At 43.5% G+C, this 23,329-nt stretch overlaps 1 protein-coding gene across 3 annotated transcripts in view; it reads right to left on the bottom strand.

Moving 5' to 3' along the window:
• Nucleotides 1-23,321, bottom strand: part of LOC139581246 (pre-B-cell leukemia transcription factor 1-like) — a 46,457-nt gene extending 23,136 nt beyond the window's left edge. For 2 of the 3 annotated variants that reach the window (XM_071410810.1, XM_071410817.1), the window contains exons 1-3: nt 21,377-23,321; nt 17,399-17,512; nt 15,205-15,278 (exon numbers count right to left, since the gene is read on the bottom strand). In XM_071410810.1, coding sequence (XP_071266911.1) covers nt 15,205-15,278; nt 17,399-17,512; nt 21,377-21,555 — 367 coding nt within the window. In that variant the 5' untranslated portion in view covers nt 21,556-23,321. The remainder of the gene's footprint in view (nt 1-15,204; nt 15,279-17,398; nt 17,513-21,376) is intronic. The other variant, XM_071410825.1, reaches the window with a different exon arrangement.
• Nucleotides 23,322-23,329: the final 8 nt, after the last annotated feature.

Raw genomic sequence — 23,329 nt, 5'->3', positions numbered from 1 at the left:
TATTTAAAAATTGGCCCGTCGCTGAACCTAGTTGATGATCCCTGCTGCAAAGCGAGTTTTGTTAATGTGCATTCTTATATGAGTGTTGTGTTTACACCTTTGTGGGAGACTGCCAGATTAGAGTAGATTAACCAACAGGCTGTATCCAAAGCCTAAATCCAAGGTGTCACCAATCTAATCTCCGTCTCCGGAGAACAACACAGCAGCTCCACAGGCTTACCAGGAGAAGGGGTCCTTAATACCGCCAATAACCCTCAACACTACCTAATCCTGGGCAGTTTCCGTGACAGTCACACACACACACCATGGAAGGCGCTGAGATAAAGAATTATATCCAAGTGAGTGATGGTCTTTTTTCACTTATGTCTAACAGGGGTTCTGATCAAAAGTAATGCACTCTAAAAAGGCATGGTGTGTGTGTAAAACACAAAACATATTCTCTCTGGGACTCCGGTTGGTGTGGAGGAGTTCTACAAGCTTTTAGCCTGGTCGCAGATCTGTTTGTGTCATCTTGCCAACTCCTATGTTCATTGTCTGGCAAGACAGCACCAACATATCTGGGACCAGGCTAGAAGGCTCCCTTTCATCAATTGTAATTAATCCTTAATTAGTGGGTTTAGGGCACTGGGAGCTCCGACACTCCAACCGCCCGCCACTGCCACCTTTAATGCAATCCAGCTGAGGCCACATTTACATGTCTTTAATTAAGAGGACTGACAGTGGCTGCCTTTACAACAAGCTCCCCACTGAACAGGAGAGAGGGAGAAGAGAGACAAGCTGAGGGGTATTGGCTAAGAGCACTGGAACACAGGCATGGTTCCTCACGTAGTATAGATCTGACCTCATACACTTGCATCTATGAATTTGAGAGTAGGTAGGCCAACATTTCTCCAGCGGTATCCCTTAGCTTTATAGCAAACCAAGTGGCGTGGCTGCCTCTTGTTTCACATTGAGAGGGCCTTTGAAGCATGAAACACACCGAGAATCTCACTGCACTTCAAAGTGCTATGGGATGGTAGCTAGCTAAGTGCACAGACGCAATGCACATAACACAATACTTCCTCCAAACTAGCTAACCACTAGCTAGTATTGACATAATTAAATCACAATGGAATAGCTAGTTTCCATGTAACAGCTGCCTGTGTTAGCTGCCGAGTTAGTGCAGTGTCCTTAGCTATCTAGCCATGTTGTGCTAGCTATCGAATATGCTAACGTTAGCTAGCTAGCTAGCTAAACATTTGGCTATGGGCTGGCACTGACAGTATGGTATTATGGAGAGTGAATTAAACGATTTCTTCGTCATCTTGCTAGGTAGTTATCTAGCTGTGGCTAGTTTCAACAAGGGCTTTCTACACAACAGCAACATTAGCGCAGATAGCTTGGAATCTATACCATAAGCAATACGCACTGATACGTATTGTTAAACAACGCTCCTGCCACCTTCTAGTTTGGAGTATTTTAACAAAGCTGGTTGGCTGACGACTTCCAAGGTCTTTGCTGTGTGAACACAAAAGAGAGTGACTGTCGACACTGTTCAGAGGTGCAAAGTACTGTCGGAAGGCAAACCTTTGACAATCCTACTGGTATGTCTGGGCTTAAAAAATATTTTTTTACATCTCAAAATCAAATAATTTCTGGGTAACAATCACAACAGCATCGAGACGAGAGCCTTTAATTCGTGGAGGAAGAAAACAACAAGGGGGTTTGGTAACCACACCACAGGCCAGTCAGCCCACCTACCATTAGGCACAACCAAGCCTGGGGTTGTTCTTCCCTCCCCGGTCGGAGGGCTTGTATTGGGGGCCGGGGAGGGGGGCGTGGATTGGGTGTCTGTCAGGTCCAGGGGTCTGTGTGATATTAGCCGTCTGCCAATCTGGCGTGCGGGAATGGACACAGTAATTACTACTGCTCTTAATGCCTCATCAATCTCTATCGCTCCTTCTCCCTTCCCTCTCCCCTCTCGCTCTTTTTCATTCTCTTCATTCCGTGAAGGAACAAACAGATTGAGTGACAGTGACAAACGGAATGAAATCATCTGGGGTGTGTGAGTGACAATATACCAGCTTGAATGTAAATGCTTCGATGCAATAAACAAAATAAAAATGTCCTTAGTCAGTAGAGAGTATGAGTCAGTCAAGGAGCTGTGTATACAAGTATCTGACTGGGTTATCCTCATTTGTCTATGTAGTTAGTAGCATTGTCACAATACCAGAATGTTGACCTCAATACCAGGTTTAGTATCACGAGTCTCAATGCCGAAAGGATACGCAATACCAAAAGTATACCACGGCAAAAATTGTGTATTAGCTTAAGTCACAGAATAACCACAGGGCTTTATTTTTGAAAACGTTGAACAATATATGTTGATGGCAACTGCTCAGCCTCCGACCGCAAGGCACTAAAAGATAGCGCGTACGGTGCAGTACATCACCGGGGCCAAGCTTCCTGCCATCCAGGACCTCCATACCAGGCGGTGTCAGAGGAAGGACCTTAAAATTGTCAAAGACTCCAGCCATCCTAGTTCATATACTTTTCTCTCTGCTACCGCACAGCAAGCAGTACCGGAGCGCCAAGTCTAGGTCCAAGAGGCTTCTAAACAGCTTCTACTCCCAAGCCATAAGACTCCTGAACACCTAATCAAATGCCTACCCAGACTATTTGCATTGCCCCCACCCCCCTTTATACACAGCTCCTACTCTGTTATCATCTATGTACAGTCACTTTAATAACTACCTACATGTACATATTACCTCGACTAACCAGTGCCCCCGCATATTGACTCTGTATCGGTACCCCATATATAGCCTCCCTATTGTTATTTTACTACTGGTCTTTAATTATGTTACTTTTATTGGATATTCTTCTTAAAACTGCATTGTTGGTTAAGGGCTCGTAAGTAAGCATTTCACTGTAATGTAGGCGCATGTGACAAATAAAATGTGACTTGATAACTTAAATACAACAAATAAAAGATATTCTATATTACATTTCAAAAATAAAACACCATATTAAATAACAGAATAATATATTTAAATGTTCCTTCTGCAGAACCATGAGACTCAGAGCATACAAAATAATTGTACAATTACATCTAAAATGTTAATTTGACACATCAGGGTTAATTTGCTCATCTAAGGCCATAATATTAGGTAAAATGACATGATTCATTACAGCTAAATAATTGTATGTATTCAATTAATAGTTAATTTAATTATTAATTAATTAATAATTAATAGTTCCAAAACATATAAAAACACTGACGCTAATTTCTTAAGCTTCTATATTGCAATAGTCCACACACACACCATAGAAATACAATGGATTTTACACAGCATACTACGATTTCCAGAGTGCATGTCAACTGCCAGGGCTGCTGGCTGGCTAGTGGCTACTGCTAGCAAGCCCAGACAAACGCAAAGTAGTCTTAATATATTGCTGTTATGAGTGCATTTCACATTACTTTTGGGTTGTAATCATATTACAATGCTCACATGAATGTCATGCTGAATATGTATGTTCATGTCACCAACTAGGTTTCCATCCAATTGGCAACAGATTTGTGAGAATATTCTCGAATCAACATAAAGAAAATACGCACATTTTCTTACCAGCGGTGTTTCCACCAAACAGACTTGTTGTGGATAAAAATCAGTGCTTGATGACCGTGCACACAAAATGTACTTTCTCTTGAGTTTCCATTCACCAAATAAAAACTCTCGATGTGTTTCCATTGCATTTCCAACTCTACCGATAGCTTTGTTACAAAAACTGTTGCGTTAAATAGCCTACTCCGGTCTTGGCACGTGCTTTCTAGCCAACAGCTTGTAGATAGTGCGGGTAGGCTAGTCTACATGAGATTATTATGGATAAGAGATTGTTTTTATTTGTCAAACATTATGTCACCAGAATAAGAGCCTGGATATTTATTGGAAAGACGCTGTGCACTTTCACCACCCTGTGAAGTTCATCATAACTTATTTCATCTATAGCCTAATAAACTGCATGTTTTCCCAAGTCATAGTGGGAGGATCACACACACAATGTCACGTGACTCCAAGTGCATTTTGATATGGTTATTAGATAAATATTGGTGCATGAAGGCGTTTTCACCACCCTCTCGCATAATTACTTGTACAGACAAAAAGAGCCCACCATGCCGACATTTATAAAATTGTACCGAAACTTCCTGTTTCCATCACAGCTGTTGTGATTTATTACTAACGTGGTTAGTCACTCAAACATTATTAAAATGTTGCTGCTAGTAGAATAACATTACAATGCAAATGTCATGTGTAATAGTTAGTTGTTTTGCCTCAAGACCTCCCTTGCCCTGTAGTGCTTTGTAACACCTTTCACATAGCTGTTTTGATGGGCTAGCTCTCATCTGCTATGTAAGCAATGTATTCCCATAGCTCGCTTCTGGAGCCAGTTTTGTCAACAAGTTGCGGGCGTGGAGGTATGAAGTTTTCGTTATAAAGAAGCCATGCGGTATTCATTTTCTCTCTCCTCTCGCTTGCTTCTCAAAAGTGGCTTGCGCTGTGTCAGCCGCATGCATGCACAAATGCAAGTACCCTGGCTAGCTTACTACAGCCCCCTTGAGAAGATTCAGACAAAGTACACAGACTCCATCCTCTCATTCCGTATATGACGTGAGACACATTTGACAGAAGTACCAAAAGTAACAAATTCTAGTACCAAACCGTTTTTCATGTTCTAAACTCAACAAAAAAAGAAACGTCCTCTCACTGTCAACTGCGTTAATTTTCAGCAAACTTAACATGTGTAAATATTTGTATGAACATAATATTCAACAACTGAGACAAACTGAACAAGTTCCACAGACATGTGACGGACAGAAATGGAATAATGTGGGGGGGGGGGGTGGGGGTCAGAATCAAAAGTAAAAGTCAGTATCTGGTGTGGCCACCAGCTGCTTTAAGTAATGCAGTGCATCTCCTCCTCATGGACTGCACCAGATTTGCCTATTCTTGCTGTGAGATCTTACCCCACTCTTCCACCAAGGCACCTGCAAGTTCCCAGACATTTCTGGGGGGAATGGCCCTAGCCCTCACCCTCCGATCCAACAGGTCCCAGACGTGCTCAATGGGATTGAGATCCGGGCTCTTCGCTGGCCATGACAGAACACTGACATTCCTGTCTTGCAGGAAATCACGCACAGAACGAGCAGTATGGCTGGTGGCATTGTCATACTGGAGGGTCATGTAAAGATGAGCCTGCAGTAAGGGTACTACATGAGGGAGGAGGATGTCTTCCCTGTAACGCACAGCGTTGAGATTTCCTGCAATGACAGCAAGCTCAGTCCGATGATGCTGTGACACACCGCCCCAGACCATGACGGACCCTCCACCTCCAAATCGATCCCGCTCCAGAGTACAGTCCTCGGTGTAACGCTCATTCCTTTGACGATAAACCGAAACCAACCATTACCCTGGTGAGACAAAACAGCGAAGAGCACTTTTTGTCAGTCCTGTCTGGTCCAGCGACGGTGGGTTTGTGCCCATAGGCAACGTGGTTGCCGGCGATGTAAGGCAGGTCCTCACCAGACAACAGGTCAGCAAGCCCTCAGTCCAGCCTCTCTCAGCCTATTGCGGACAGTCTGAGCACTGATGGAGGGATTGTGCATTCCTGGTGTAACTCGGGCAGTTGTTGCCATCCTGTACCTGTCCCGCAGGTGTGATGTTTGGATGTACCGAACCTGTGCAGGTGATTTTACACATGGTCTGCCACTGCGAGGACGATCAGCTGTCCATCCTGTAGCGATGTCTTAGGCGTCTCACAGTACGGACATTGCAATTTATTGCCCTGGCCACATCTGCAGTCCTCATGCCTCCTTGCAGCATGCCTAAGGTACAATCACGCAGATGAGCAGGGACCCTGGGCATCTTTCTTTTGGTGTTTTTCCAGAGTCAGTAGAAAGGCCTCTTTAGTGTCCTAAGTTTCCATAACTGACCTTAATTGTCTTCCATCTGTAAGCTGTTAGTGTCTTAACGACTGTTCCACAGGTGCATGTTCATTACTTGTTTGTGGTTCATTGAACAAGCATGGGAAACAGTGTTTAAACCCTTTACAATGAAGATCTGTGAAGTTATTTGGATTTTTACGAATTATCTTTGAAAGACAGGGTCCTGAAAAAGGTCTGTTTCTTTTTTTTCTTCTTTTTCTTCTAAATTTTATCCCATTTTCTCCCCAATTTTCGTGGTATCCAATCGCTAGTAATTACTCGTCTCATCGCTACAACTCCCGTACGGGCTAGGGAGAGACGAAGGTCGAAAGCCATGCGTCCGCCGAAGCACAACCCAACCAAGCCGCACTGCTTCTTAACACAGCGCGCCTCCAATCCGAAAGCCAGCCGCACCAATGTGTCGGAGGAAACACCGTGCACCTGGCCCCCTTGGTTAGCGCGCGCTGCGCCCGGCCCGCCACAGGAGTCGCTGGAGCGCGATGAGACAAGGATATCCCTACCGGCCAAACCCTCCCTAACCCGGACGACGCTATGCCAATTGTGCGTCGCCCCACGGACTTCCCGGTCGCGGCCGGCTGCGACAGAGCCTGGGCGCAAACACAGAGACTCTGGTGGCGCAGCTAGCACTGCGAGTGTTTCTTTTTTTGCTGAGTTTAGTATCGAAAAAGTACAGTTTCAGTATACTGTGCAACACTAGTAGTTACCCTTTACAACTGAACCTAAGCAGGCTATCATTTATAAACCAAGTTGAAAATAATGTTGTTCTACATTCAGTCAACCAGCTTCATCCCAGTTGTCCTAACGCATTGTAAATGGTATGCGTTTCTCTTTTGTCCTAAGTGGTATACTCTACATTGCCTATAGGAATTTCCCTTTACCCAAACGTTGGGCTCAGCCTGCTCTTCAGCCAACAGACGCCGAAGGACTTAACCTCGTAAAAAAAATGCATTAAAAGTCTGAGGTTTCTCCAACAACTCGTTAAGTTTTACAGCTAGGTTCAAATGAAGCTCTTTGAAAAAGAATAATAATTAAAAAGGGCTTAATTAGCCATGTGATTCACTGGACGGCAGGGCTGATGACTAGTCGGTACTACAGCAGAGCCAGGACCAATGTCTGAAATTGTACCCTATTTAAACCAAGTGCACTACTTTTGACCAGGGCAGGTCAAAAGGGTGCATTTTCGACACAGCCCTAAACAAGCATTTCTCAACCCTTTCTGTACTTGACATGGCAAGATAGGTGTTTTGCTCCTTGGAGAACATTTTACAATAAATCTAGGCCTAACTTTTGAAAGCCGACTAGATCAGCCAGTGAACTAGCTCAAGCAGCACCATCCCAGGTAACAGTTGCAGTCCACAGACTGGAGGTTAACAAACACTGATCTAGAACAGTCAAGGATGTCTACGGTCAGAGACATTCAATATTTAAAATGTGTTGTCTTTTATGGTTCGGTTGGTAGGGCATGGCGCTTGCAACGCAAGGATTGTGGGTTCAATTCCAGGGCCACCCATACGTAACATTTTTGCACACATTACTAAGTCGCTTTATATAGAATCAGCCTCAAACGGCATATATTATATTATTGATTGTAACAATAACTAGGTTAATTTCAAGAAAGAATTACAACTTATTGCCTTTCTTTTCAATAAACAACCAATAAAAGCAAACAGCTTCATCTGGAGGCTGAAAAACAACATGTCTGTTGCTTTTAAGTGGGTTGAAGTTGATTCCAAAACCCTGGCTTGTACCTCTATTTCAATAAACAGGCCTAAAACAGACGTGCTTGAGGTTTACATGATGCGTCATTAAAACATTCTACAACGCTGGCTCAAAACGTAACACTGGTTCAGCCAGACTGCTATGCAGGCTCATTCAGCAGAGCATGGTGCTTGCAACGCCAAGGGACGGGGGCTCGATTCCAGCTGACCCATACGTAAAAATGTGTACCTGCATGACTATGTCGCTTTGGATGAAAGCCTCTGCTAAATGGCATATTATTAACCAGGAAAAACAGTGCAGAGAGAGGATGGAAGAATGAAAGAACTGTGTACCAGTGTCATGTCGAGAGAAAACTCAGCTGCAGAAAAAGGTAGGAGAGCAGAATCCACGCAGGCAAACTAGGATTAAAAAGTAACAGCAGTAGCTTTTGGCAAAACTTTCCCCATTGCACCAGTAGCTATTTTTAATGCCAATGCCCAAGAGAGAAAGAAGGAACAGAACAGGCCGTCAACCCAGAGTGGAAGCAAAGGAATTGTCTCTTCAACTTTGATCAATTCATAATTCCTCTGTCTCTCCCTCTCCCATGGCTTTTAATTTGTTTCAGAGTGAGCCGTCAACAAAAGATACAATTTTTTTTAAAGTTAGCTCAGATGAAGGTAATATTTAACGTGAGAGAAAGAAAGAGAGGGATAGAGAGAGACAAGAGGAGCGGGGTGGAGAGCAAAAGAGAAACAGAAAAAGAACAGAAAGAGAAGCGAGAAAGAGAGCGAGAGACTGTGGTGGTGAAGGGGGAGAGGAGGGGGGTGGGTCCTGGCATTTTGAGCAGAACATTTCCTTAACAATGAAAACAATCTACCCAACTGCAGCACTCAGAGGAATTCACCTCCCCTCCCCCACTCCCTCTCTCTCTCTCCACCCCAACATTACCATATCAAAGCCCGGAGTTCAGAGCAAGTCTTCTCTTTCAAGAATGGGAGCGAGGCGAAGGGAGAGAAAGAGGGGGAGAGGACAAGACCGAAGCAGCAGGAGTAGACCAGAGCACTGAGTTTGCTTTTATCCCTGCTGTTCAGTGTGTGTGTGTGTGTGTGTGTGTGTGTGTGTGTGTGTGTATGTGTGTGTGTGTGTTCATGCCTGTGTGTAAAGACTGCAGAAATCTAGTAGAGATACTAGAGGACTACTGATTGGGGCCTTCCATAGGCTGCAGCAGAGAGAGAGAGACCTACGCCGTCACTATATAGAAACACTAAAACAGTAAAGAAATATGCTAAGCAAAAGAAAGAACAGGTATCAGCAGAAATCAGCTCAATGTAATTTAGGCTTTGGTGGTATACCGCATACCGGGGTATTTGGAAATAGACAGGGCTTAGACTGCTTAAAAATCCTTCTTTAACCAGTCTCCTCTCCTTCAATCTACCCTGATTGAAGGCTGAACAGCCTGACAGTATTTTTCAATACTGTCAAAACTATCACTTTTTTTGTAGCTACTTGAAGTAAATAACAGCAGTCAACTTGTGCTATACGTTAGGAGTTAAATTAGATTGTGTTCAACTCATAAATTTTTTTGTGTGAAAAATGCCGGTAGTAGTCACGTGGTGCTTGTTTACAAGCACGGCAGGCCCATTAAGCAGGACTAAGTGCGCTAGATTGACGAGGGTTCGCTAGATTGACGAGGGTGGGATTTTCTGAGCTAAAACTGACCAACACGCACCGCCAACACCACAATGTTTTTTACATTTTATTTAACCTTTATTTAAACTAGGCAAGTCAGTTAAGAACAAATTCTTATTTACAATGACGGCCTACCGGCGAGCAGTGGGTTAACGGCCTTGTTCAGGGGCAGAAAGACAGATTTTTACCTTGTCAGCTCAGGGATTCGATCCAGCAACCTTTTGGTTATTGGCCCAACCACTAGAATACCTGCCACCCCGACTGCGGCCCTAAAACAATGACAATTTCTCTAAACAAGTGGCATAATGGCTCTTTAGGTGAGCGTTGATGATACACATGGGCGCAAAATATCCTCTTATTAAGGATTGCACCCATTTTAGCCTAAAATGACATACCCAAGTCTAACTGCCTGTAGCTCAGGACCTGAAGGATATGCATATTCTTGATAACATTTGAAAAGGAAACACTTTGAAGTTTGTGGAAATGTGAAATTAATGTATGAGAATAACACATTAGATCTGGTAAAAGATAACGCAAACAAACAAAAAACATGCATTTTCACACAAAAAATGTAAAATATTTAAAAAAGAGTTCCATCATCTTTGAAATGCAAGAGAACGGCCATAACGTAATATTGCAGTTTAGGAGCAATTTAGCTCAAGCGTCCCGGTATAGAGACACAGATCCCATAGAGGATATTTTGCTTGTCCATTCCCAGCGCAGCGGTCTAAGGCACTGCGTCACAGTGCTAGAGGCGTCACTACAGACCCGGGTTCGATCCCGGGCTGTATCACCACCGGCCATGATCAGGAGTCCCATATGGCAGCGCACAATTGTCCCAGCGTCGTCCGGGTTAGGGGAGGGTTTGGCCGTCATTGTAAATAGTAATTCGTTTTTAACTGACTGGCCTAGTTAAATAAAAAGTCCTCTGATGCTTTGTTGATACATAAAAAAAATAGACTCAATTTGGCATGAGGGTCTGCTATACAAATAGATGGAAAGCGGTGTTGGAGGGAAACATACGTCATTATAAAATCCATGTACACAAACAAGTGTGCAGAGCCCCAGGACACATTGGAAAGAATCCCCAACACAAAAGGCCCTAAACAGAGAATACACAGTAGCAGAATACCTGACCACTAACTGACCCAAAATGAAGGAAAGCTTTGACTATGTACAAACTCAGTGAGCATGCATCTGCTATCGAGAGGCGTCTATAGGTCGACCTCTCAAGAGAAGACAGGCCATGTGCCCTCTGCCACAAAATGAGGTGGAAGCCCAGCTGCACTTCCTAACCTCCTGCCAAATGTATGACCAGAGACACATATTTCCCTCAGATTAAACACAAATAATTTGAGAAAACAATTCCAAATCTTGATAAACTCCCATACATATGGTGAAATACAATTGTGTACAACCACAGCAACAAGATGTGTGACCTGTTGCCACAAGAAAAGGGCAACCAGTGGAGAACAAACACCATTGTAAATACAACTTACATTAAAATCGGTTTGATTTTCTCTTTCCTACTTCAACTATTTGCACATTGTAACATTTGAAATGTCTATTCTTTTAACTTGTTTTGAGTGTTATGTGGACTGTTCATATCTGATTGTTAATTTCCCTTGTATATTGTCTATTTAACTTGCCATGGCAATGTATAAATATTTCCCATGCCAATAAAGCCCTTTGAATTGAATTAGGAGAGATGGAGAGAGAGAGAGAGAGAGAGAGAGAGAGAGAGAGAGAGAGAGAGAGAGAGAGAGAGAGGGATACAGAGAGCAGGAGGAAGGGATGCTTTCTATTGACATTCCAGAGGCACATCATGGAGCCTGCAGGGGGTCTTGTGGAGATGCAGGGAACAGGGAAATGGCAGAGCAGGTAGGCCTATACGCAGCTGGTAGGAAGAGGGGCACTAAATACAGAATAGCCAGCAGCCTAGCAGCCAAGATGATAGACAATAGCATTGGCCTACATACAACCACAGGTATTGTAACACTTTAACAAGCTGCTTTGCATGGATACAATTAAACTGAACAAAAATATAAAACGCAACATGTAAAGTGTTGCTCCCATGTTTCATGAGCTGAAATAAAAGATCCCAGACATTTTCAAATATGCACAAAAAGCTAATTTCTCTCCAATTTGGGGCACATATTTCTTTACATCCTTGCTAGTGAGCATTTCTCCTTTGCGAAGATAATTCATCCACCTGACAGGTGTGGCATATCAAGAAGCTGATTAAACAGCATGATTACACAGCTGCACCCTGTGCTGGGGACAATAAAAGGCCACCTAAAAACGTGCAGTTTTGACACAACGCCACAGACGTCTCAAGTTGAGGGAGCGTGCAATTGTCATGCTGACTGCAGGTATGTCCACCAGAGCTGTTGCCAGAGAATTTAATGTTAATTTTTCTACCAAAAGCCGCCTACAACGTTGTTTTAGGGAATTTGGCAGTACGTCCAAATGGCCTCAACTGCAGACCACGTGTAACCACGCCAGCCAACGACCTTCACATCCGGCTGATGAAACTGTGGGTTTGCACAACCAAATCATTTCTGTCAAAAATCGTCTCAGGGAAGCTCATTTGCGTGTGCGTCGTCCCCACCAGGGTCTTGACCTGACTGCGTCGTAACCGACTTCAGTGTGCAAATGCTCACCTTCGTAGGGCCACTGGCACGCTAGAGAAGTATGCTCTTCAGGGATGAATCCCGGTTGCAACTGTACCAGGCAGGTCACAGACAGTGTGATTGGCGTAGTGTGAGTGAGCGGTTGGCTGATGTCAACATTGTGAACACAGTGCCCCATGGTGGCGGTGGGGTTATGGTATAGACAGGCATATGATACAGACCATGAACACAATTGCATTTTATTGATGGCAATTTGAATGCACAGAGATACATTGACGAGATCCTGAGGCCCATTGTCATGCCATTCATCTGCCACCATCACCTCATGTTTCAGCATGATAATGCACAGCCCCATGTCGCAAAGATCTGTACACAATTCCTGGAAGCTGAAAATGTCCCAGTTCTTCCATTGCCTTCATACTCACCAGGTATGTCACCCATTGAGCATGTTTGGGATGCTCTGGATCAATGTGTACGACAGCGTGTTCCAGGTCCCGCAAATATCCAGGAACTTCGCGCATTGAAGAGGAGTGGGACAACATTCCACAGGCCACAATCAACAGCATGATCAACTCTATGCGAGTAGATGTGTCGCGCCACATGAGGCAAATGGTCACACCAGATACTGACTGGTTTTCTGATCCACACCACTACCCGTTTTTCTTAATTTTTTTAAGGTATCTGTGACCAACCAATGCATATCTGCATTCCCAGGCATGGGAAATCCATAGATTAGAGCCTAATGAATTTATTTAAATAGACTGTTTTCCTTATATGAACAGTAAAATCTTTGAAATTGTTGTATTTATATATTTTGTTCAGTGTATTTCATGTAATAACCACAGCAAAGCTAAAGGTGACATCCAAATCAAAGTGATATAACCTATAACTCCCACCGCCTCCATTCCATCCACACATTTTCAGGCTTCTCTCCACTAGAAGGCTTAATGTGAAAAATCGAAGTGAATGGCATTAGGGTAAATAAGGCCACTAGTTGCCTGGGCAACAGGCTATCCCCCACCCATTCAAGCCTACCCTTTACTCTGGTCCTATCAGGCAAGAGCAATAATGCACTACTGACAGACCACCACAACAGGCGGCAGTGCAGCAGCACTTTCAAACTGTATTGCAAAAGGAGAGGGAAGACAGGGGAGAGAGACAAAGGGGAGAGGGGAGGAGGGAGTGAGAGGAGAGAGCAGAGGAGGATGGGGACGTAATTTAAGGCAGGGAGAGAACCCATGAAAAGGAGAGTTAAAAGAGTGGAGAGAAAGAAGGAGGGCAGGTAGCTGTGAAGCCCAGCCCATCTCCTCCCACGCGAGCAACCACAAACATCAATCTGCCATCCATCCACTCCTGAGCTGGCCTCCTCCTTTGAACCATACCAGAGAGATAGCTGCCCGCTAGCTAGCTGACTGGAATAGCTAATAAGATAGGAACAGAGAACTTTTCAATGAGAGCCATGGCTGGTCTGGAAAAGCTACACTACATGACCAATAGTATGTGGACACCTGCTCGGTGAACATCTCATTTCAAAATCCTGGGCATTAATATGGAGTTGGTCCCCCGTTTGCTGCTATAACAGCCTGCACTCTTCTGGGATGGCTTTCTACTAGATGTTGGAACATTGCTGCGGGGACTTGCTTCCATTCAGCCACAAGAGCATTAGTGAGGTCGGCCACTGCTGTTGGGCGATTAGGCCTGGCTCGCAGTCAGCGTTCCAATTCATCCCAAAGGTTTGATGGGGTTGAGGTCAGGGCTCTGTGCAGGCCAGTCAGGTTCTTCCACACCGATCAACAAACCATTTCTATATGGACCTCGCTTTGTGCACAGGGGCATTGTCATGCTGAAACAGGAAAGAGCCTTCCCCAAACTGTTGCCACAAAGTTGGAAGCACAGAATCGTCTAGAATGTCATTGTATGCTGTAGCGTTAAGATTTCCCTTCACTGGAACTAAGGGGACTAGCCCGAACCATGAAAAAAAAAAAAAAAAAAACAGCCCCAGACCATTATTTCTCCTCCAAACTTTACAGTTGGCAATATGCACTGGGGCAGGTAGCGTTCTTCTGGCATCTGCCGAACCCAGATTTCTCTGTCAGACTGCCAGATTGTGAAACGTGATTCATCCCTCCAGAGAACGTGTTTCCACTACTCCAGAGACCAATGGCAGTGAGCTTTACACCACTCTGGTCAACACTTGGCATTGTGCACGGTGATCTTAGGCTTGTGTGCGTGGCTGATCGGCCATGGAAACCCATGAAGCTCCCGACGAACAGTTCTTGTGCTGACATTGCTTCCAGAGGAAGTTTGGATCTCGCTAATAAGTGTTGCAACCGAAGACACATTATTTTTACGCGCTACGTGCTTCAGAACTCGGCGGCCCCGTTCTGTGAGCTTGTGTGGCTTACCACTTCGTGGCTGAGCAGTTGTTGTTCCTAGACATTTCCACTTCCCAATAACAGCACTTACAGTTAACCGGGGCAGAAATTTTACGAACTGACTTGTTGGAAAAGTGCCATCCTATGACGGTGCCACATTGAAAGTCACTAAGCTCTTCAGTAAGGCAATTCTACTGCCAGTGTTTGTCTATGGAGATTGCACGGCTGTGTGCTCAATTTTATACACCCATCAGCAATGGGCGTGCCTCAAATAGCCGAATCCCCTCATTTGAAGGGGTGTCCACATACACTATATATACGAAAGTATGGTCACAGATCCTTTCCCTGCCCTTTAAACCACTGAAATTGCTCCCAGACAAGGAAAGTGTACTCCACATTGATGACATTAGCGCGATCGCTTCCAGCAGGTTAAGATCACCTCAGCATAACAAAAACAACCATCTAATTTCCTTTCCAACATCAGCTACCAAATCAACCAATGAGATCAAGACAGTGTTATCTGAGGTATCAATAGGTAATGAACCAGGTGCCAAGGGAGCCATTAACGAACCAATAGAGGCACCCATAGGGCCTATGTCTGAAACAAACATGGAAATACAGCTCATGCTTACGCCAATCCAATACTTTGAAACGTGTGGGGTGGGGGGGGGTTAAGATACCATTTTATTGTCTGTTCTCACAGAAATGTGTGTTTACGTTATAAAACAATTCCTATTGAGTGCACATTTCAGTAGAAATGGTAGCAAACTGGGATTCAGGCAGACTGGGATGAGAGTTGAGAATAAAAAGAGAAGAGGAGACTCACCCGTCTTCTCTTTGATCTCACACAGAACGCTGAAGAGGGCGGGCTTCATTCTGTGACAGTTCAGGGCGTGTTTCCTGCCGGCGAGAAAGGAGAGAGCGAGGGGGAGAAGAAAGAGAGAGCGGGTTGGAGGTAAGATAAGGAGATGCAGGTACATCTTCTAGTCATTTCATAGCATGTGCCGTTCCATGGAAAAGCGAGCTAGATTGGATTCGATGAGGTTCGTCCATCCAGCGTTGATCTAGTAGAGCAAGGTTCTGTATTAGCGGATTTCTAAAAGCTAATATAAACAAAATACAAAAAAGGAAAACAGTTGTATTATCACAGGAATTAAAGAAAGAAATGATACCACAATGGCTAGATTTTAAAGCCAGTTTCTACATCTGGGTTACAAGCTCTGATACTAATGAATGACAAAGAAATAGGTCTAGAATACAATCACAGTTTCACATTGACTTTAATATCTTGGTCCCCCATAGCACAGTAAAGTTCCCTCTCAAGCCATGTTACTTTTGTACTCGCAAAGCAATTTTTTGGTGAAAGCATACTCTGCTGAACACCCACTCAGTGACACTTGACTTTTAATTATATTATAAACTCTCAATTAGAATATTCAATTAAAACAAACTAATGGGCCATGCTCCATCACTGCTTAGTGCTCGCTCACAGTGCTCGCTCACAGCAGTGGTAGTCAGGGCCTTATTACTGACGGGCACGCAGGGCATGCGCCCTGGGTCCCCGACTTCCAGGGCCCCCCCCCAACAAAATTATTATTAATATTTCCGGAGGCAGGCCCCCCCCCCAAAAAAAACTTTGTTAGGTACCCAAAACTGCTCAGATAGCATATGAACGCGTCATAAGCCACGCCAAAATGTGTAGAAAAGTAGGAAATTTGCTTTAAAACTGCAAGATTCTCTCTCAACCTCATTGCAAAATGTGTAGAATAGCATATGAACGAGTCATAAGCCACGCCAAAATGTGTAGAAAAGTAGGAAATTTGCTTTAAAACTGCAAGATTCTCTCAACCTCATTGCAAAATGTGTAGAATAGCATATGAACGAGTCATAAGCCACGCCAAAATGTGTAGAAAAGTAGGAAATTTGCTTTAAAACTGCAAGATTCTCTCTCAACCTCATTGCAAAATGTGTAGAATAGCAGGATTACCACTGGTAGTCATTGCAAAGCTTGCGAGCTGCATGCTGCTCTCAGGAACTTAAATGGCGGCATGTGAAAATTCATTTTTTAGCAGGGGTTCTTGCCCAGGGGCTCATAATATTTAAGAGGCCTTGACATTAAAGTCTGAAAATCCCTGTACACACACACACATAGAAACATGACTCACATATTCCTCATTGCTCTGATCTGTGCAGCTTCAGTGAAGAGCTTAATATTGAGCCCTTCCAGAGTGTCATGTCCCTAGAGCTGTGGTCCTCATCTGAAGGGAACCTTTACGGATTTTTTTTCTCTCTCTCATCTACGCCTATTTATAAACCACAAAACATCTCATTTTCAAACGTATGAAATACATTGGGAGATCATGTGCTGAAATACACGACAGCTAAAACGTACATTCATGGATTTGATGGATAACAAAAATAATAATAAATAACCAAATAATACAGGTTAAAAATAATACTACCCAAAAGTGGAGATGGGCAAAGGTAAAAAGGCGTTCAACTGATAAACTGTTTTGAAACGTACCCGACACAGGAATCGGAGGGAGAATGAAAACAACCATGACACAACAGATGAATATGAGTGGGCGACACCTAAACTCAACTCCACTTGTGTCCATGTAGGAGGCCTAACCTAGGCTATATCATATTGGGAAATGGGTGAGTATTTATATGCTTACAATAAGTGTATATTGATGCGTCTGCCAATAACCAGGGGATCGCTCATTACGTTACTCCTTCGAGCGAGGGCATAATTTGTCCACCTGTGTGTCGGCCTTAATTCTATTTAACCTTTATTTACACAGGTTTGTCTCCCTGAGCTTACATTTTTGAGAGCTGCTCAGGTAAAAACATATTTTTTATTTGAAAATCACTGCTGGATTTGAGTTGGAGAGGGGCCATGGAGGGAGGTGGGAGTCGGGGGGGGGGGGGGGGGTATGAGCAGGAGCAGGTGTGGTGCTCGTGCTTTCATGGGGCATGCGGTCGGTCCTTTGGGTCCGGTAGACCTGTACACTACTGACCTGTGCTGGAAGTTGAGCGGCAGGCCACCCCCTGCCGTGCCCCCCCCAGCTTCCCCTCCCTCTGCGGGGTCATCTGATCCGCCCCAGTGCGCCGGCGACTCTTCTGGCCAGCATCTGGACATGGGGTAACAGGGGGGAGAGGGTGAGGGGCGGGCAGGACAGGTAGAGTGGTAGTGCACTAGTTGTCGTCGTCGTTGTCTCATCTGTTATCTCCGCTACCACCCAGATAGGATGGCTAATGTTTTCCTATCACACTAGGTCAGGCCCAGTACGCAGTGCCCTAGCAGAGCACTGTGTTGTCCATCTTATCGGTTCTCTCCTGCCACCCGGCCCAGACAGTAACACCCCACCCTACAGGTCAGTATAAGGGCTATGTATGTATGCAAGGGGCCCCACAGGCTACATTTGAGATATGCCAATCAAAGCGGCAGTCACTTCATTTGGCCCTCTCGTTTCGAGTGATAGGAGAGCATTTAGTCAAAATCAAAAAGCAAACATTTTTATCAGAATTGAATAGGCCTTTATCAGACCATCCAAATCATGGACTGGACTAATCCATGATGGGCTATATCATGTCCAAGTCGAAAATCAACCGTCCACCGACTTCTTTCTCCATCTTGCTGCTGTATGGAAATAAGTAATTGACTGTCATCCCTGGCAAGTTTTCAAATGTATACTGTGTGTATATGTATTTTGTTAAACTTTCAAATAAAAATAAATCAATCTAACCTATCTCTGCTGAGAGAAAACACTAATGGGTAATTTCACTGATCTAGAGCATCTCAAGTCTTCAGACCTGCATGTACAACTAATTAGGGTTGTCACGATACTCAGAGGTATAGTGACAACCCTACACCTAATAGGCTTTCGCTGCTGCCTAAGAGTTTCTGACTCCATCCTCAGATGAGAAGGTCGAACACATGAAAACAACAGGAAGTACTAAAGGAGCAGGGGAACTGCTAGGCAAGTCATAAAAAAAGGGGGGGGAAAAGAATGAACTGCTCAACTCCGAACATCTGACACTATAGCACAACAGCCATCTAGAAACACACACAGAACCACATCGCATACACCATTAAGAAAGAAAAAGAGGTCTTTAACATTGTAAACACGCTAACATTATTTTGGCCCTAAATATTTTTCTTGAACACGTATTTCAGTTTGTTAATTACGTCTTTAAAGTTATACCCTTAACAGTAAAGGCAATATCCTTGAGTTCATCAGAATCATCATAAGCTGCGTGTAGCGTGTAGCGTTCAGCACCCCCCCCCCCCCCTCAATTCTCATTAATAGAAACTAGATTTTCGGACAGCTGCACTCCCGTACACATTATAGGAGAATTGATTGCACCCCGTGCAAAATGAAAAGGATGCACACCACCAGGACGGGAGGGAGTGAATTAATTAAGAGAACCAGGTGGTCAAATGTGGGGTGGAAAATCACTAGCTAATGACACATCGCACACACTGGCCACAGCCTCGTATTGGGACAGCCGCGTCTTTTGTTCACAATTCTGACGCCCCCCTCCCCCGACTTCAGCTGACCTACGGCTCCTTGGAGCCACATGGCATATGAATATGGGTAATTTGCTTATTGTCATGCACACACACACCAAGAGTCATGATATGCAAACATATATTCTGCATACATTAACAATTGAAGTGAGAGACCTAAAATATTAATGACTGCTCTGTCAAAACAGTGACTGATTAACTTGTCCTATACCTACACCATGCTATTATATTTCCATAACCATGTTGATGTGTCATATCAGATATGGCATTGCGAATAATTTTTACAAGCCCACACAAGTGAAGTCCCTCCAACATTTTAACTAACGACCATTTGAATTTGAAAAGCTCATCACCGACAGCGACGGCTCAATTAAAGGAGGCCTGATTATCTATGCTAATGACAATGTAGGAGATTAATCAAGTGTATTTACATGTGTCCAAACTGGCACCCTATTCCCTATATATAAATGCACTATAGAGGGAATACGGTGCCATTTGGGACGCATCCATAACGGTACTTGCTATTTGGGATCTTTGGGACGTCTTTTCACCCCCCCATGGAAGTAGAAATGTACAATAGCGAAGGTAAGAGTTAAGGTTAGGTAAGGGTTATGGGATCCCGGGTAGCACTAACACACAATTTATCTAGCAATGGTTTGATTGAGGTGGCATGCATTCACAGTGACGTAGACTTATTTTTCCCCCACTAAATTAATGCTAATGTATATGAAAGAGGAAAACAGTGACATTTCATAATGTTCATCCACTTTGTATTAAAAAGATGGTGGTCTGACACACTATCATCACTTGAAGGTAGGTTTAGTAATAGGGGACAGTACAATGTCCCGAGATTAACTCCGGTGCAAAGGGTTAGTATTTAAACAAGTTGAAATGTGTTTTTACAAGTGCATACTGCAAATGTATTTGTATTACATTCACTAGTGTCGCATGGTATGGGCATTTGATAACAGCCAAAAGCTTGTTGGAGAAAACTTCAGTTTTCATGTAGTTGTGCCCACTGTTCAAGAGATCGAGGTGAACCGACAAGGCATCATAGATCTGCCTAGGAACTAATCAGATGGGCTATTTGCATAAGTGTACATCAAAATATGAATTCAGACACAGATGCCACTATGTCTGAAAACCACAACACAATGAGAGATGTTCTAATCTTGAGCTGTAAAACACAGGGCTATGGCTAGCCCAATAATAGACTAAAGGAGCCTAACATTAGTCCTTATAGTCCAAAGACCTTACATATTCTGTTTAGAGGCGAATTGGCTCTGCCAGCCAACACAGCCAAATACTCCATCTAAACGTGAATAGATTCTCAATTGCGGTATAGTTCTAGAAACATAAAGCCCTCTTAAATATGCAAATAATTTCACAAATGCAAAACATACACTGACTGCACACTGCTTTAACCGGTTTTAACACAGTTGCAGCAGACAGTATGTTTCAGTAACAACAATTTTGTGCGGGGTCAGTTTTCCGTTTACACACAGGTGTTTCGAGACGCTGATATCCAATTGGCACAGGTAGTCGACTGTCTTCTGTAAAACAAGCGCTTTAACATGGAAATATGGCCATGTGGGAACCCTAAAGCCCTATAAAAAGGTGTGTAGTAATTGAATCTTGTTTTTTGAAAATTATTTCTCGCTGATATGAATGATACGTTCATTATGTTTTCAAACCTGTACCACAAACGATGCATGTTAATGTTTAGCATAAACGGTGGGTCTCTTAACACAACTCCCCCTGCCAGAAGATACTATTGTCACTAGGCGTTAATGGTGGTTTGCGTCAATAACGGGCTAAGCCAGGGGTGTCAAACTCATTTTGCCATGCGGCCGCATTCTGTTTTCAATGAAGTCCATCCGGAGAGCTGCACTGAAAATGTGTAATATTTCCTTTCCTTCCAAATTTGAAAAAAACAACATTTTTTTGATTTGATGCTCCCTGGCTGTTTAGCTTTCATTTTTTTGCGAGCTGGACACAGTCAAGAAACTGTATGAATGTAGGTCCATTATCATTTCTACACAGTAAAGACTTTGTTTTAGTAATTTTAAAGTATTTTGACTTAGTTTTCCTCCACACAAAAATATAGATGACTTTACTTAAACCACCCGCAAGATTAGACCCCCTCGCGGGCCGAATCCGGCCCGTGGGCCGTATGTTTGGCACCTCTGGGCTAGGCTATAGCATACAGCAATATTCTGTGCGTCTGTGTGGGGAGCCTGATTCTTTTTTTCGTGTAACGTTAGCCCACCATTACATTATTTGTCAGATAATGGAATCTTCTGTTGTTGACAATCCACAAGTGACTGAATAAAGCAGCGTGCATCACATAAAAAAATATCCATCATTGTACTGCATGTACCAGGCAACAAGCGAGCAACAGAACACAAGACAGCATTAACAAAAACATATCTTGTCTCATCTTCGCAGCACGTTTTTTTTTTACCTGGCCTGCGCCTCGTCCAGGCTTTCGTCTGTGATGGCCATGATCTGTTGTAGAATATCCCCAATGTCTTGTTGCGGTTGACCGAGCTGTTTTCTAACCGAGTCAGGGTCGCCAACGTCGCCTTGTGATAACCCGCCGAGTCCGGCGAGACCTGCCAGCATTCGCGTCTGATCATCCATAGCTACTTTCAAAATAACCTAGGTCCTTTCCTCACAATCGAATTCACACAATTAGCCAGATAGCTAGCTAACAATGAAACCCCCAGCGCAAATCATACGCCACTGGCTGATAGTAATTAATTACAGCCAGCTAGTTAACCTAAAAAATTAAATTCCAAAGCAGTTCCACATTCATAAACGGTTTGTGCTGCTCGTCAATAACCACGGTAAACTAGCGAATAAATGCTGCTAGCTAAGCAACTGGCAAGCTAGCTGTGTAGCCCTGAGAAACATACAGGGAAAAAAGCAACGGACACATGCACTAACTAGGGAGCTGGCAGACAGCGCCTCACGCTAAAACAAGAAGAAAAGCGTTCTGTCCGGCGAATAAAATATGCATTCAAAATAATGCAAAAAATTAAGACAAAACTAAATGTCCAAACACCTTTCTAGCTAGAGGCATACATCAATAAATCAAACTTGCGGTGGTTCAAAGGGGCTTATCAAAACAGAGTATTGTTTTCGCAGACTGGAAAAGGCAGCGCCAGGACCAGTGTGCATCGTTCACAGAACACCAGCTCGCGCTAGCTAGTGTAGCTAATTACCAAATTAGCTCGCTAAGTAGCCAGTTAGCTAGATACTTCAAGTGCGTAAAACAAACTCGTATGGCATCGGCAAAGAAAATAACTAAATTACTATAATTTGATAACACTAGCTATGCAAATAACAGGCAAAATGTGGGTTAATTTAGATAACTATGCTGGCGCAAGTAAATAACGCTAACTGAATTAAAAGTGGCTAATAATGTTAACGAGGACCACAATGCTAAAGCTCAGAACATAACTAGCTAGCTTGATGTGTGATAAAATAGAATCGCAACTGATTGAATTATTCCAAACAAAATGTAGCAAGTGGGCTATGCTAGTTTAAAAGGCAACGACGCTGGCATGCTAAATAGTTAGCTAACAACAAAATGATAACCAGTATATTTTTACGGGTCCTCAGCTGGGACAGTCATTCTCCTCCCACGTAAAAAATCACGTTTGAGGAAAAAAATGTTTGCTGAAAGTTATGGCATTCTTTTCCACCGGACAGCCACGGAAAGTTGAATTCCATTACACTCTTGGCTGCAGTAGTGTGTTTTCTCAGATCTTTTTCCTCGATAAAGGTTAGCGTTTTCCTTTGCTGTTTTCTCCCTGCTGCTCATGAAGCCACAGCCAACTCTGTGACCATACAATATCGCGCATTCAATTCATGATGCTACTGCGTCAGATTGTATTTGATTAGATATTTTATTTTTTAGATATTTTCCTGTTTCATATAAACTAATCCAGGGCCACATGAAGAACTTCAGTCGGCTATTTTAGACTTTTGTATTGAACCAGTTTCGCTCCCTTCCCTGACATGCAGATGACCCTAATCAGTGTTAGCCCACTGAGCGAAGGCTGGCAATTAGGCATTCAGGTCACAGGCATGGTTACTTTTTATGCGAAAAGACTTCACGGAAGCACTTCTGCTACAATAGTATACTGTCAAGAGGTCTTGACCTCAGTGGTACACTAAGTTTTCAGGTGGCAGATCAAGGGGTTGAGTTTGAATAAGGGGGTACTTATTGGACTTGACTAAGTGTCAATCTGACACAATTGTAATTAGTAGTGTATGTTTTCTTTACTGTCAAGATCACCTCAACCCTGAACTGTCAGTCGATTGAATTACCACCACGCTCCACCCATTGACTGACTCATACAGTAACTGGGACCAATATTGAAGTATCTTATAATTAGTCTAAGAATTT

Source organism: Salvelinus alpinus, chromosome 1 (genome assembly GCF_045679555.1).
Source record: "Salvelinus alpinus chromosome 1, SLU_Salpinus.1, whole genome shotgun sequence".
In the NCBI taxonomy this organism is placed as follows: domain Eukaryota; kingdom Metazoa; phylum Chordata; class Actinopteri; order Salmoniformes; family Salmonidae; genus Salvelinus; species Salvelinus alpinus.
The sequence above is the reverse complement of the archived record's forward strand: the minus strand, read 5'-3'. Positions and strand labels throughout refer to the sequence as shown.